The 17,146-nt window shown below is 44.0% G+C and overlaps 1 protein-coding gene across 1 annotated transcript in view; it reads left to right on the top strand.

Moving 5' to 3' along the window:
- Positions 1-669: 669 nt before the first annotated feature.
- Positions 670-17,146, top strand: part of CAMK1D (calcium/calmodulin dependent protein kinase ID) — a gene marked incomplete at both ends in the record, with an annotated part of 221,070 nt that continues 204,593 nt past the window's right edge. The window contains one exon of the mRNA XM_079538119.1: positions 670-761. Coding sequence (XP_079394245.1) covers positions 670-761 — 92 coding nt within the window. The remainder of the gene's footprint in view (positions 762-17,146) is intronic.

The raw sequence follows: 17,146 nt of genomic DNA, 5'->3' as shown, positions 1-17,146 counted from the left end.
ACCGCGCACAGCCGCTGCCGCCGGGGCCGCACCGCACCGCGCCCGTAGGGCTCTGAACGTCCCACGGGGGCAAGTGGGGGGAAACAGAATCCGTGCGGGCAGAACGTGAAGGGGAGAGAATCGATGATCCTATAAAAAGAAGAAAAAAAAAAAAAAAAAAAGAAGAAAAAAAAAGATAAAGAAAGGGGGGGGGAAGAAGGAGAATTAAAAAAAAAAAAGAAAAAAAGAAAAAGATAAAAAGAAAGGAAAGGAAAAAAAAATAAAGAGGGGAAAAAATCCTTTTTTTCGCCCGGGGTGGATCTGTCGGTGAGGACCAAAGTGACCCCGAAGAGAGCTGCGCTCGAGGGTGCGGAAGGAGGGGGGGACGGGGACTAGAGCTGGGAACACGGAGGAGGGGACAGGGAGGGGGGAGCCGAGAAAGTTGGGACGAAATTGCCCAGGAAAAGTAGCACTCGCGGAGCGCGCCCGAGAGCGGAGGAAATAAAAGCGGCGGAGGGCAGGAAGTGTGAGGAGGAGGAGGAGGAAGAAAAAAAGAAAAAAAAAAAAAAAAAAAAAAAAAAAGAAACAGCAGCAGCAGCTGCCGCCGCGGCAGAAGAGAAAGCAAAAGCCGCACGGCGGCGCGGGGCCGGCCGGCATCCGCGGGGCTGCGCGGCGCTGCGTGGAGCGGCCATGGCCCGGGAGAACGGAGACGGCGGCGGCTCCTGGAAGAAGCAGGCGGAGGACATCAAGAAGATCTTCGAGTTCAAGGAGACGCTGGGGACGTAAGTAAAGGGGATGCGCGGGGAGAATTGGGGCTGCGCGGGATTTGTGCGGGGTGCGCTGCGGGATAGGCGCGGGTGAACGTTGCGAGCATCTCAGCACGGGTAGGGAGTCGGGGCGGGATGGAAACGTGGGGAGAAACAGAACCGTGCATTAGGCAACGGAGTGGAAGGACGGCAGCGGGGCAGGCAAAAAAATGAATACAAGACAAAGAAACAAAAGAAAGAAAAGGGGAAAAAGAAAAAAGGAAAGAAAGAAAAGGGGGGGGGGGGGGAAAAGGAAGAAAGGAAAAGGAAAAAGAAGAAGAAGAAAAAAAAGGAAAGAAAAACCCATGGTTTGAAATATTGATAGAATGAGGAGGTGTAAATAAACGCGCTCTGACTCGCACGCTGCGCCCCAGCGCCGATGGCCGCCTCTATTCGCGGGCGGACGGGCAGAAATAGTCGGAGCGGATTGGATGCGTTTCGCTGCGACGCTGAACTGCTGTTAGGGTTTATTTCTGTTATTTATAGTGGCGGGGCAGAAAGATTAGAAAAAAACTCTCGAGTTGTGTTTTTTTTTCTCCGAAGGCTCAGAATAAACATGCGCAGATGGTGGATGGGAGCAGGGTGCAGGATGCTGCTTTTTTGGCTGAGTGGAGTTTTATTTTTGTTACATTTTCGCTCGCCGAGTGTTGCATTGGCCATTAAAGTTGTGTTGTGTGGGGAATGCTGTTTGTCTCTGTGCCCCTCTGACTTTCATGGCAACTTTGAGTGACTCCAAACTATGCCCTGTACTCCGTGTGCCACTTCCAAAGCACAGCTGAAGTTTCAGCTGAAATAGTTCAGTTTCTTTCTGCTTCCAAGGGAGGGCTCTCTACAAACAGTATTTCTGGTTCCTGGGCTCACTGCTTACCTCCAATGATCTGCAGGTGAGAACCAGGCTGCTCGCTTGGGATGGAGGTGGATCTCCCAGCTGCACTGCGATGACCATACAGTGGAGCGCTAGGAAAAATGCTGCCTTGGTCAATGGCACGAATGTCTGTCCAGAGCTTTGAAGGTGTAGAGTGCAGTGCAAGGGCTGAGAGTCGTTGGGATGTTTTTGTCACCTTCAGTGAGTTTTGCTGTCAGACTTTTGTGCTGTGAGAGATGTGTCCCTGTGTGTCACCTTTGGCACGTGGTTCCCTTGTTGGGCAAAAGGGCTTGGAGGAGGAAGGTCTTAGTGCTGGGAAATTCATTCATTTGCCCAGAGAAGCTGTGGGTGCCCCATCCCTGGAAGTGCTGAAGGCCAGGCTGGATGGGCCCTGCGCAGCTGGAGCTGGTGGGGGCACCCAGCTCATAGTAGGGGTTGGAGCTAGAGGGGCTTTGAGGTCTCTTCCAATCCAAGCTGTTCTATGATTCTGTGACAGGACGGTTTTCTACACTTTTCATTATACAACTCCACATTGTTTTCCCTCTTGAGGTGTAAAAAAGCCATCAATCAGGGCTAACTTGTGCCACTAAAGGTCTAGAAGCAGTTCATGCTGTGGACTTGGTCCAAAACCGACTGAAAGTATAGGAGCAGTTGTAGGTCCTGAGGGAGGTACAGGTGATTCCAGTTCATAGTTGTGTCTTTTGGGATGGCTGTTGCAAATGTGATACAGTAACCACAGCCATTGAGTGCCTCCATTAAACACCATCTCAGCATTGCAGCTGGGTCAGCAGGGCCCTCACGGCAGGACTTCTTTAATTTGATGTTCTTCAATTTGAGCAAGCAGTCTAGAAAGTTTCAGAGAATCCAAATAACTGGTCCTGTATAAAGAAAACAGAGCTGTTCTTTTCTGTGTCGTGGGCATGTTAATTCTGAGTGTTGTGCACTTTGCAGCCCACACATCAGTCGCCTTCTGGCTGTGCTTCCCAAGATGCAGAGAGCAGCTGAGGGTCTGAAAGTGGGTGGTGGTTCTGAGCTCCTCTGAGCAGCATGTGTGGTTCTCTCCTGCTCTGCTGCCACTTACAAGGCTGGGAAACTTGTTAAAAAATTAGGCCATTCCTTTGCAAATCATTAAAGGACTTCAGTCCCCACCGAAGCCAATGAAGCTGTGCTCATTGACTCCAGCACTGAATACACAGGAACTCAAATGATAGAACAAATATGTTATTGATAGGAAAAAAAAAAAAAAAAAAAGTGGGAATTAAGCTGAAGTCTAAATACCTTTAGAGCATCTGGATCCAAATGCTTTCCTCTAGCATTACTTAGCAGCAGGGATAAAATCTGCTTTGCTCCCTTTTGTGCAGTGATGCTGAACTGTGTGGGACATGCTGCGGTCAATCCATCATTTAATAGGTTTTACTGTAGCGTGGATGGGGCTTGGGGCAAGGAGCTGGAGGCTCAGTGAGGGGCATCAGATTGGTGTCAGGGCTGTGTTGTTACTCTGCCTCCTCCCATCTCAGTATGCAGGATCACAAGCAGCACCTGGAGCAGCAAAGCAGCCCTTTTTCCTGGAAACTCTGCATCAGTTGGAACTCAGTCAGATGAAATCAGTGACAGTAAAAAGAGAACCCAAACCTCCCAAACCTGGGGGGGGGAGGGGGGGGGAGGGAGGAGGAGGGGAAGTGAAAGAGAAACTTTAAAAATGTTTTATGTTAAGAGCATTGATTTGTGAGCGTTTAGTCTGTGTGTGTACTCTGATAACGGTTTGCTCTCTGAATGGAACCTTTCCTTTGTATAAAAGGTTTTCCCCAGATCTTCAGCATGAGGAGAGATAAGACTGCTGTAATTATTAGAAAAATCTTAACTTGCTTAATCATGAAATCATTTGTGCTTCAAGGAACCTCTAACGAATACCCAGCTCTCTTCCACAGCGGCATTATGGCAGGCATCAATTATTTACATGGCCCCGTAAATCTTGTCCATCCATATTGACACTGAAAGAGGCATCCCGAATTGAACATCACCTCCGGCTTTAGGAGAGTGGCCTTTTGCAGCCAAAGAATCATTTCCTTCAGTAGCTGAGGTCTGGGCTGCTTGCATTGCTCAGTGCTGATGGCAGTAGGGATTTCCTGAAGATGTTACCAGCGACGCATTGGCTCAGGTGGGACCCAATCCCAGGGCTGCGCAGCCTCCCATAAGCACAGCTTTTGTTTTATTTTCCCTTGGGAACTGGGAAGAGACTTTTGCTGGTTGTATGGGAACTACTGAGTCACGGCCTGAACCTCTGATTAATCACCTGAGGCGAGCCATGAGCCAGCCAGAGGAGCACAGGTGAAGGCAATTCACCTGTGCTGCCGGAAGGGGTGGAGCCTGGCTCCACCCCTCCTAGACCTATTTAAGAGCTGGATACCAGTGGGGAAGGATCTCTTCTGGAGATTGCCTCTATTGGTGTTTTGTGGTGAGCTCAGTTGAAGGGTAAGCCTTCCATTTTATTCTCTTTTGTTATCATTGTCTACTTTGCCTAACTCTCTTGATTATACTGAGATTATAACATCTTGATATCCATTGATTATACACTGGTACACTTCAGCTTCTGTGGTGGAAGCGGGAATGAAGATGGAGGAAAAGGGTTTGTAACCTCAAAGGGACTGGGGGACAGAGGGACATGGCTAGTGGGTATGGTGGGGATAGATTGATGGTTGGACGATCTCAGTGGTCTTGTTCAACCTTGATGATTCTATTAAGATAGACATTAGAGAAAAGAGCGAGGAGAGGGCAAGACAAGCAGAGATGGAAGAAAAAAGAGGAAGGAAGCAGAAAATTAAAGGGAGTGTGGTTGGGAAGGTTGAGAAACTGTAGATGTGCCAATCTATGATTTCCAGTGAACTATTTTGGCAATATTACGCATGAAAATGTAACAGAAGAAACATGTGGATGATATGCTGATAAAATGTGGTTTCATTCTGCAGTCTGTACAGAAAATTCCTCTTAGACTCCAAAATTCTATTTTATATTTGTGGCTGTGGAAGCTGTGATCCTGATTCTATATGCGCAGGTTCAGCATGGGACACTTCTGGGCAATGGAACCTGAGATTACAGAACCAGAGAAGGTGGCCAGGAAGAAAAATGCAAAGGAAATACAAGATAAAATCATAGCAGTGGGTCAGATGCTCAGTGATTACAAATGAGAGTCTCTCTCCAGTCAAGACAAGTAGATTTGAGGAAAGAAGGGATCTGATCAGCTGCTTCTCATCTTGAATTTCAACAAATTCACCTGCTGTAGCTCAGCTCAATTCCCAGGCCTTCCTGGAGAGGGGGATTTCTGCCCTGGCCCTCAGAAGATGCCAAGTTTCACAAAAACAGGAATCTGATGATATGATGGGTGGTTACTGAAATACTGTTTTCTCTCTGTGTTGAACTGATATTGTAAGGCATTTCAAAGGTAAGATGTTGATGTTTTGAGGAGTATTACTGTTATCCATTAGCTGATTGTTTGGTCCATCTAACTGGATTGACCTCACATTTCTAATACATGTTACCACGGCTTAGTGACATCGGAGTTACGATCAAGTTAACCTTAGCAGCTGTGGAAATGCTGGTGTTGTCCGTAAATATGCTACAGTGAAGTCCTCATAGCTCAGTAATGACAACACAGGGAGCTGCATGGATATAGTCATAAGGTAGTAATAGCTGGGTGGGAAGACAAGCATGCTGTGATGTCTTCAGCACTTTTCTAAAATGCAGTTCAGAGAAAACTGTGGTGGTTCTGTTTTCTTTCTTTCAGAGGCTCTGCTGTAATCTCTACTGTTCAGGTCCCAGTGTCTCGGGTCTGTTAGGTATTCTTACATCATTTGATGAACTCCTGCTGCTCTTCATGACTCTTGCATGCACCCATAGGTTTGTTTCTGATGTGAAGCACAGTTCAGTCCTACTGTCACGTCTGTTTCCTGTCATTCACATGCATGCTGTCACAAACAATTGTGCTCAGTTGTCTTTAATTTTGTGCTCTCATATCCTTCATCATGTTTTCCCCACGTAGTCCCACACTGACACGTAGGCTTCCATGAGCAGGTTTGTCTCATGGTCCTATCTGCTCTGCATGCTCAGACCTTCATGGGGAACAAGGCCGTTGGAGGTGACGTGTATTCTTTGTCCCTGACTTGGGCCAGGCATTCAGCTCTGCAGTCCTGGTGGTAGAGGTTCTCCATAGTGTTGGAATTGCTGTGTAGAAGATGCTGAGAATACCATTTAGGCTCAAGGTCTGGTTGTCTCTATTCAAAGATGCTAGTGCTTTATCTAGAAGTTGGCAACCCTTCCCACAGCAGGGGGTTTTAACTGATCAGTCAAGTCCAACACAAGCTGTGTTACTGTTCTATGATTCTAGGATCTTCCCATCTTATCAGCTACATGTCAAAAACACCAGTTATCATAATGAACATCAATGTGTTCAATACAACAAATCATCACTGGTTAGCTCATTAACCTAAGGCATCATGCAAGTTACCCAATTGTTTTTCTTTTCTGAGATTCTTGGGATTTAAATATCCTGCTATTTGTGCTATCTCTGGCTCTGTACCCCCTGTGAAGATGGAAAAGTGTTTGCCTGATTTCCATGTCCGTGCTGACATTATGAGCAATTTCTGCCTCTTTTTTTATGACACCCTGCTGTGCCAGCAGTGACTGTATCGGACTGTTTCATCATTTTCTCAGTTCAGTATTTTCCTAGTTTTTAACTACATTAAGGAAACATTTCAAGGCAAAAAAATATCTTAAAGGGGAGAAAATACAGAGTTCAAGAGGGGCTGAGGAAACTGGGATTGTTCATGTGGAGAAGAGGGGGAGGCTCGGGGGAGACCTTATTGCTCTCTACAACTGCCTGAAGGAGGGTGTGGTGAGGGTCAGCTTCTGCTCACAGGTAGCAGTGATAGGATGAGAAGCAATGGCCTCAAATCACACCAGGGGAGAGTCAGGTTGGATATTAAGAGCAATTTCTTCTTAGAAGAAGTGGTGAGACATTGGAACAGGCTGCCCGGAGAGGTGGTGGTGTCACTGTCCCTGAAAGTGTTCAAAAAAAGGGTGGATATGGCACTGAGGGACGTGGTGGGTGGGCATGGTGGGGATGGGTTGGACTGGATGTTCGTAGTGATCTTTTCCGATCTTAATGATTCTGTGATTAATGAAGCTATGAAGGCAAGCAGCTCTCGTTTCCTCCAGGATGAGTTGCTAGGAGAAATCCTTTTATCATCTGAGAGCTCTCAGCCTCTTGCCCAAGGGTACAGAGGAGGATGTTTCGTGGTCCCTTCTGACCTTCAAATCCGTAAATTTGGGAATCTTACGTACAAATGCTCATGGAGTTTGTGGTAATGAATGCTAAGAAATGGGTCATATCCCCAGGAGGAGTGACAGCTGGGATCCAGGTCTGGATGTTGAACTGAATGCTGTGGGACAGCTAGGATATTCTGGTTTGTAGAGAAAGCAAAAAAAAATACTTAGATGGCTTCTGTAGGCTGGCATATTTGTTTTAACCTAAGGAATCCTCCCTGCTCTCATGTGATATAGTTTTACTATCCCAGTGCTCCCAGAGGCATAAAAATTAGTAGTCCCACTATTTTCAATGTGAATTGTAGTGTCTTATGCTGTAGATTGTTGGTCCCTCTTTAAACATTACAGAAGATAGCAGGTTTGAACATTCAGCTGGAATTGAAATAGGAGAAAAGGAAAGCAAGATGGCCAACTGATTTAAAGGCAGATGGAGAGGGCTGTGGAAAAGTCCGCAGCTGTCAGTGAGAAGGGACTTCTGACAGCTCTGCCAGGGTGCTTCGTGGATGCATTTTGGGTAGTGGATGCTTACTGGGGCAGCAGGGTAGCATAAGGGTCCATTTCCAAGATTCTGAAATACTTGATAGCTTTCAGGAAGACAAGTTGTTTTGGGGCACCCGGTTTGCTTGGTTAGGATTGGAATAGAGTGTCAGATCTTTTTTTTTTTTTTTTTTTTTTTGTTGGTTTTGCACAGTGCTCAGCAGCATGCTCTTCACCTAGCCCATGTCTAATATGTAGGTTGCTCTGAAAATGATGCCTCTATTTATTTCCATGGAGACTACAACAGATGCAAAGAGCACGGCAGCACTGTTTGATTAAAGCAAATTCTCAGCTGCAAAATGCTATTTTTTTTTTTTTTTCAACACAGCCACCACTATTAACTCATTTGCATGGATAAACTGATTGAGATCCTTGTCATTTTGTGGTGTCACAGCTGCCTTTGGCCATCTGGAATATGACTTCTCATCCAAGTCACTGTTATCACTGCTGAAAACTACCACCTCACTGTGCTCATATCCACTCCATAAATGTTCAGCAAACATCAGTGAATGTCAGTGGGTCCCATTTTTTCTGCACAGAGAAATTCAATGACACACCTTCTCTTTATCCTCACTTCTATGTCAAACGCCATTTTGTCAGAATGCCTCCTCTGCTGCCATCTGTCACATGGCAACAAAATGTAATGGAATATATTTGTGAAGGTTCAACCTCTACTGCCATATCACCAACATCCAGCTCTGATGTCGCTGGCTAAGATAATGAAATAGGAGGCATTACTTTCGGAGCAGCCTTTGATACTTACTGATACTGGTATCTTTTGCTGGCTGCAGAGCAAGGTGATGTCCTAAACATGCAACAAACAAAACCCAGATGGACTGGAGCTCTGTCAGGGCGCATGGGCTGAACCCAGACCTATGGCATCCCATAGTAATCCTTTATCCCGAATTTATTCTTCCCAATACAGTCACAACACAGTGGGAGTGAGAGCCTTCTTCTCCATCTGGAGGAGCCTGTCTGCTTCCTTCACCCTCCATCTGCTTTAAGACAGGAGATGAAATATCTCCTTACCCATTTTTCCTTCCTTTTTGCTTCTTTCCTTCACTTCTTCTGTGTCTGACCTCAATTATTTCTGTTGCCCCTTGCATGTGTTTCTGTGTACTATGTGCAGAATATTGGTTGGGATTGTTTAATCCTTTCAAGCATCGAAGGATGCAATTAATATTGAATAAAGTTGTATTGTTTTGGTTTGCCTGACAATAGCAAGCATCTATAATAGGTTCTGAATTTATTGCCAGTAATGGCATTCACTTAAGTGGTGAGTCACTGTTTATATTCATGATAACTTAATAGGACCTAATTTTATAGTCGTTTCAGATAGCATGAAAACAAGCTGGGACTAAAAAGGTGCTGTTAGTAAACAGGTAATGAGTGAAAGGGGGGAGGAAAAGTTCCTTGGGGCAGCAGACTGTCATTTTGGTTGGAATTCAAAGCACCTTGTATTTCAGTGGTGTTCTGTAAATAATAATTTAGAACAATAACAATAATTTGCAATCATATGTGTGTGATTGGGCTGTTCTGGAATGGCAAATAGCTCAGCAGTCAGGATATTTCTCTTTCATAGCAATCATGCTGTTCCCTGAAACCTTTCTATCACATCTCAGCACTGATGTGCTGTTGTGTTATCTGACTTGGCGGTTCCTATAATTTTCCTGTGTGTGTTGTGTCAATCATTTTTTAAAAAGAAAACCATAAATAACAGATTGTTAATAAACTTCTCATGTCCGTTCACTGATGTTTTCATGTTGAAAGCTGTGTGTGGAGTTTTGTGCCAGAATTACTCACCAAACAGATTGCCTGAGTTTAAATTAAAATAATGTTTTTTGGCAGATTTTTCTTGGCTGGATTAAAAAGCTGTTTTATTAATATATATATATATATATATATATATATATATATATATATATTAACGCTGACTTTGCTAAGAGAAAGCTGCTGGGATGCTCTCTTGATTCTGCTGTGTGCAGAGCAGCTGAGCACAGGGCTGGAGATCCTCTCACAGGTCGCTGGTTTGGCTTCCCTTTTCCTGGGTAATATCATATGCTGTATTCAAAAATACCAACAGCTGTGGACTGATGGACTACAGCAGCACAGGGATGGTTCCTAAATTACCTTTTTCAAGGCGCAAAAGAGGAAGAAGTGAGAGGAAGCAGCTCAGCTGTATTGAGGGTTTATTTTCATTTTTGTGTTGTCATGCAGTCCCAATTTGAGCTTGACTCAGCAGTTTCAGTCTCATTCTGGTTTCCAGGAAGGACAATAGGAAGATCCATTTAATGATGAAAATGAAGGTGGGAATTTACCATAAACAGCAAGAGAGTGAGGCACAGCACCTCTCCTCCACACCCTTTGTGTTTGCACCTCTTCTGCTTGCCATGGATTATGCGCATAGTGCTCTCCCTGATTTAGACTGAGTATCTGAAGATAGGTTTTTCAAGCCTCAGTGGCAGAAGTTTGGGAGTTACCTTGAATGCTCAGATGTCAGAACGCAAGCCCTAGAAACCTCACCCATACACAATGGGAGTGGAGCAAGGGCAGGAGATACGGAAAATATGGGGTCTGAAGATGTCCTTAGCTTCTGTTTTTCTTCTGGGGAGAGCTGGTGTGGCAGTTTGGACATCACATGTAAGGATTACCCTCCCCTGTTATCAGCAGGGACATGTGAAGGTTTGCAGATTTTCCTTGGAGCTTCCAACCAAGGAAGTTCTCCCACCCTTGGAGACACTCAAGGTCAGGCTGGATGAGGCTCTGAGCAGCTGATGGAGCTGTAGGTGTCTCTATTCATTGCAGGGAATTGGACCAGATGGCCTTTAAGGGTCCCTTCCAACTCAAACTATTCTGTGATTCTAAGGCTTTCTCAGTCATGGTGGGTGTCCTGCTTAGATGACCACCTTTCAGTGCTGGGAAGCTGTTCTTTGGTATTGGTGTTTTAGTTGAGGAGCATGTTTGAAACTTGACAGAACGTGCTTTTGAGGAATGTGGCCTTCTGGTTCCTATCTGGCTGTATGATGGTTCACATACATGGCTGTTTCTCGGGGTAGTACAACATAAATAAGTGAAGCCACTTGTTTGATTTGGAAGGTTTGCAAAGACTGAAAAGCCAGGGTATATTTTAGGTTTAGATACTAACAAGAAAAATATGAAGGTTCAAAAATATCTATACGTGTATTTTATTGCTATGACTTCTACTGGCCTCAAAAGAGATCAGACTCAGTTGTGCTAGAAATACTACGAGCAAGAATAAAAGAGAGTTCATACCCAGAAGAGCTTAAAATCTAAATAAATAAGACAAAATGTTAACATGACTTTGCTTCAGATGAGGCGCTGTGTCACTTGTAAGACGTGGAGCTGAACGTGAGCCTTAACCCCAGCCTTATGCAATGGATTATCTTCTTTCAGCTTCTATCAGCAGAGCTTCTTCACAAAGTATTTATTTATTTGTGAATCACCCAGGGGCATAATGAGTTTTCACTAGCCAAGGTTTGTAGCAGACGTTGAAAATGCACAGCACTGTGTCTGTGCTGTTGGTAGCAGCACGAGCACTTTATTGCAGTGTTGTTTCACAGATGTGTGGAAGAACTGAAGTTTTCTCAGAATTTTAAAGAGCTGCAGAAGACCTGTCTGTTTTGGGAGCAATATGGGATCACTCCAGTGTGTGTGCTGGTCCTTGGCAGTGGCATTTCCCAAGGGCTGCCTGGGTATGTTGGTGATGGTTGGACTAGATGATCCTTGTGGTCTTTTCTAACCTTAATTGTTCTATGATTCTATTATTTTTTCCATCTTTTTTTTGCCACTTGCATACATTACAGCCCAACAGAGAGTCGGGCACCAAACCCAGTTTCATTTCTATGGTCCTGCCATTTCCTTTGTGACGGGGAAGGGCTCAAAAGAAGGAAACTTTTGTATGAAAAACTGAAGAGTGCCTGAAACAAAGTCAAAGACTACATCTTTTACTTGAGGACATTTTGTAGCTGGGGCCTGAGATATCTAAAAGACTATTTAAAGCTCTGGAATCATCATGAGCCTCACACCTCTGCCTTAAAGGGATTTCCTGCTGTAGTTCAAGAGACTTAATGTATTTGAGTGGAAAATCTGACACCATTGATCTTTTCCATGGGCTGGTGATCACTGCAAAACCACTACTTTGTCCTCTCATTTCAAGCCACTGTGTTCTGATACACCTTTTTAGCATAATCACATAGCAATCTGAATATTGTAGAGCAAACAAGCTCCCCTTCCCAAACACCGACTGCTCTCGAATTTAAAAAAGAACAATAAAACAGGCACACAAAAGCATCTCCGAGAAGGGTGCTGCACATGTACAACTTCCTACAGGGAGAAAATAGGGAAGCAAATAGCATGCAACATGTCAGTTGAGTTGTTTGACAAGCCATGGAATAATGCTTAGGTAAAAACATATATGGGGTAAAATAATAGTCCAGCTCCTGTTGGCTGAATTACACAGGTACTGGGGCAAAGGAGGAATAAATCATAGAATCATTAAGGTGGAAAGGCCACTAAGATTGTCCAGTCCAGCCATCAACCCATCCCTGCCATACATACTAAACCGCATCCCTCAGTGCCACGTCTGCCCTCTTGAACACCCCCACTGTGCTCCCCATGCCCTCCCTGGGCAGCCTGTGTCAATGCCTCACTACTCTTCCAGAGAGCAAATTTTTCCAAATATCAGAGCAATGGAGCTACAGACTTAACTTATGTTTTTTCTGAAGCAGGATGCTGTATATTTAGGAGGGGGAATGTAGAATGAGTTGGAAAAAAGAGCTGAAATGAATTGGGGGGAAAAAAAAAAAGCCAACAGGTTCTTCAAAGCCTGCATGTTCAGGGTATGCAGGTTGTTAGGAATTGGACTTGATAATCCCTTCCAACTTGGGATATTCTGTGATTCTATGATTCTGCTACAAGAAGACTGGTCCTCTGAGTACATTAAGTTATATCTGAAGTAATTTAACTTCCTAATTTTCCTGGCAAAAGCTATATAAGTGTAATTTATATTGTAGAGATAAATCCTATGTTCTTAAGAGAAAGACCTTGAAAAAGCTATCATAGCTTTATATGCAAGGCTATAGAGTGTTTTTTTGTGTGTGTGTGATGAATCTTGTATTTTATTTGAAAGAAAATCAATTGATGCCAGGCTTCCTGAGTGACAGCTGAGACGGTTTGTACCCAGAAAGCAAACTGGTGCCCTTATGGCACTGCTGAAGGAGAACATCAAGAATATGAGAGCATAATAACTCTGCACGTGAATGGAGCTGCACTGGGGGAAAGTCAAAAGGGAGACATTTAGGGGAAAGCATAGCAGTGAGAGTTCAGCTGTGGATAAATGCCAAGAAAGAGATTTCTAAAATAAGGTAGTTTTAAGCCTAATTGACATCCATAGACAACTAGCTAAATGTGCTTCTTCATGAGATACCCATTGCAAAAATTAATAACTGCAGGTTCTTCATAGAGGATAGCTCGTACTATGTGATTGACACTGTCACTGTCAATTAAGGATCACTGAAATTGCCAGCAGCTTCAGCTGTTTCATCTCTACAGCGTAGTTATGATGGTGTTGGAGCCTTTTGTATACATACAGATAGAGTGATATACATATACGTATTAAAATGCTATTTATGTAGTGATGTGCAGTGATATGTAGTGATACACAGTGCTAATTTCTTGCTGCACATCATATTCTTTGGCTTCATTAATAAATGCATAGCAAATGAACTGTGCCATTTGGTGAAAACTGTTTAGGAGCATTATCGAACACGGTTATCCTATTCTGCAGTCTGAATTTTGCTTCCTGTTGGGGTTACATTGAGGTGAAGGCAGGAGAAGACTCATGCCTGCTTATATCTGATGGAGCCCATCTGCAAATTCAGTATGAGAATCTGTAGTGATGAGGATAAGTTTCTACTTGGATACAAACTGGCTTTAGCTGGTTTCTGAATGCCTTTGTGGAGTGTCTCCATGACAGATGTTTTTGTGATGCTGTGTTGTTTTTTTTTATATATATATATATATATATATATATAATTTTTATTATATATTTTATTATTTTTATTATATATGTGTGTGTGTGTGTGTGTATATATATATATATAAACTACATATATATTCCATATAAAAAACTACATATATATATTCCATCTACTTGTTAGACCTTGGTCACACTGTTGGCTCAGTGTTTCTACTCTTGGTCACTAGCTGGTTGCTTTCAGCAGTGAAGAGAGGATAATGGCTTTTTCCCATGCAGTTCTGTTTAACAGGACTTCGGAAGTGCTTCCACAGCTGCTCAAATACACTGTGCTTGATCTTGTTTGGTTTAGGGATTAGGGAAAGCTCTCAGAGGTGGGAGGTCTTGACTCTGTGATGCCCTATAGCCTTCTGATTGCATTTCTGAGGCTCTTCTAGTAGGTCCTCTCAAATACTGGAAGAAAAATGCTCACTTTGCCCAGACTTATAACAAGAACTGCGTGGAGTCCTAGCACCCATGTAGCACGCATGTCGCATGGAGGTGAGCACAGCCAAGAAAGAAGTGAATGTGATGGTCCTTCCCTGATGCCATGGTCACATCCTACAGGTGTGCACAGCTGGGATGCACAGCTGGAAGACAGCATGGCTGAGGGCTTATTTAGATAATACATCCTTCACACCACTCTCATTTCTCCATGTGTGTAGCAGCTGGATCCTGTTAGAGGTTTCTGGGTGCAAACTTGACTACAGCATGTGCATGAACCAACAAAGCTGTACTTGGTGTTAGCAGGTGTGTATTTGTGGTGTCATTCAGCTCTGTGGATGAGTGGTTGGTGCATCGTTGACAACGTTTAAGTCATTCTGCACCACTGCCCTCTCTACAGCATGGTTAGGGCTGGCAAAGTCATGTTGATTAGAAACTCACTAATGCCTATAAACAGAGGTCAGTGAGGCACTGGCACAGCTGCCCAGAGAAGCTGTGGCTGTCCCATCTCTGGAGATACTCAGGCCCGGGTTGGATAGGGCCTTGGGCAGCCTGAGCTGGTGAGGGGCACCCAGCACATGGCAGGGGCTGGGGCTTGGTGGTCTTTAAGATCCCTCCAACCTAAGCCATTCCATGATTGCATGATTACAGTGGCAGGTGCATTAGTTTCTGCAATCAACTCCCTTTTCTCTATTATTTAAGCCGTATCACTGGTGACACAACAGTGGCTTTGGAGTTCTGGTACCTCAACTCTAAAGGCAAAATACGGAAGAGATAGTAAAATAGTGATAGTAAAAAGTGATAGCAAAAATGTTATTTAAAAACAAGCTTTGCCTTTGAAAAATGTCTTCCTAGAAGTCTCTGTGCATTGGCTTAGCTCTTCCAATGGATCCCCTTGAAGTCAGGGGGTAGCACACAAAAGCACACCAGGCCTATTTTTCTTCAGATTTGCTCTTAAATCATTTGTAGCAGTGTGAAGTGACTGTAAAATTCTGCCTTTGATGTGCACAGCTTGGAGGTTTTCCTCTGGGAGTCCAGAAGGGCCCATATTACTCAGCAGCAAGCTGGAAAGCAGCATTTTATGCTCCTTACATACAGGTTTCAAAAGGCAATATAAAATTACAGGACTGGGGAGAACAGGTTGCAGTTCCAGGCAGGAATAGAAAGGGGCTGTGCCCGTCCCGTGGGGCATCTCCTTCCAGCCCAGATGTGATACAAATTTATTTACTGAAATGATAGGTGTTAAAAAGACTTCCAAAAAGAAGGCAAAGAGGAAGGGGACAAATACAAAGTACAAGGAGTTTTACTTCCTTTTCATTCTACAGAAGCTATAAATCAGCAAAGAAGGGAGATGCATTTTTCTCCTGTCTTGCGTTGTTAAAAAATCATCAACCTCTTCTCTGAGATGGCTTGCAAGAGATACTTCACCAGGAACAATATCTAAGACAACAGTAAACAATTGGTGGATGCCAGGTCAAATGCATGTGTCAGCAGCTGCTGAATTTGACTTAAGAGCTGTAAATGGAATCATAATTTCTTAATGAGATATATGAGAACAAAGAATCACAATGCTTGGAATAATCTGTCACGTCTCCATCAGTGCTGCTGAAGCAATTACGTAGTTTATTCAATGGTTTGACAAGGTAACACGACAAAATCAATTTACAAAGCAGAATAATATAAATATGCAGTAGGGTTTTATTCCCAGGAAAGTCATTCTCAAAGCTTTATGTTTTTTATCTTATCAATTCCTACCCAGTCATCTGCTTTCAGGAGTGCTGGGATGAAGTCCTGCACGGCCCGCAGTGACGTTCAGCAGATCATTTGTCACTTATCCACCTCCAGCCTAATGATACTGTCGTCTGGGCCTTGGTAAAAATGAAGGATGCGTTGCTTTGATATACAGTGTGAGTACGCTTTGCACTCAGTGCTAAGGCTGTATTTTTCCTGGGTCCTTAAAGCAGCCTGGCTCTCAGCCCTTATTAACACTTAATGTAAATCTTTCTGAATATTTTATTTGTTTGGCAGCAAAAGCAGCAGACATTTGGTGTGAGTTCCCTAGGAGCTGAAGAAGTGTAGTACACTGAAGTGATATGATAGTCTATTTTAATACCAGGCCTTCATCATGTTGCAGTGAATGGGGACGGGGACTGACCCATCTCTGTTCGTAGCCATGAGTATCTGCAGAAAACCACTACTAAGAACAGATAATAGGGACTGGGACATTAAATGCCATCCTCAGCAGCAGAATGGGGTGGCTGCTGTAATTCCTGGCTGTGTTCTGGTGCTGTAGAAAGGCAATGCGGAGGAAGCCAGGCTGGGAGAGCATTAATAAAATGAAGGATTATGCTTTCTAAACTGTCAGCGCAGCACTTTTGTCAGAATTGAAAAGATTAGGAGGGAGGGAGAAGTGATATAACATTGTTCAGGAAGTGTGTAGGTGTGGTACTGAGGGATGTGGTTTAGTGGGCAATATTAGTGGCACCTGGATGGTTGGACTGGATGATTGTAGAGGTCTTCTCCAACCTTAATGATGCTATGATTCTATGATCTGGACTTGTTCTCCTCACTGCCAGGGCAAGAGGCAATGGGCACAAACTGGAACTCAGGAGGTTGCCTCTGAATACCAGGAAGCAATTCTGTGCTTTCAGGTGCCGGAGCACTGGTGCAGTTGCCCAGAGAGGCTGTGGAGTCTCCTCCTGGTGCTGCCTGGACGTAGTCCTTGGCACCCAGCTCTGGTTGTCCCTGCTTGAGAAGGGGGTTGGGCCAGATGGGCCCAAAGGATCATTGCCAACCTCAATTCCTTTGTAACTCCTTGAGTCTGTGTTTTGCTGCTAAATGCAAACTGTGTTCAGTGCAACTGGCTTCTTTCAGATCATCTGAGCCTCCCATCTGTAGGTGTTTTCTGGTCTTAACCCTTACTAAAGTCTCTGCCCTTCAGTGAGCTTGGGTAGCAAAGTTCAGTGAAACTGATACAAAAGATTATTTTTTCCTCATGCAAAACTTTTGCAGCTCTCATCTTTTCCACAGGGAGCTTAAGGATGTAAGATTTCTTTTTCCCATACAAATAACTCTGGGAATTCCCTCTGTCCAGGTGTGTTTTATAGTGTTTACAAGATGGTACTGATGTATCGGCTGCATTATACTTCTAACTTTGAATGT

The sequence above is a fragment of the Tetrao urogallus genome (genome assembly GCF_951394365.1).
Source record: "Tetrao urogallus genome assembly, chromosome: 1".
Taxonomy (NCBI): Eukaryota; Metazoa; Chordata; class Aves; order Galliformes; family Phasianidae; genus Tetrao; species Tetrao urogallus.
This window is presented reverse-complemented; position numbering and strand designations above follow the sequence as displayed.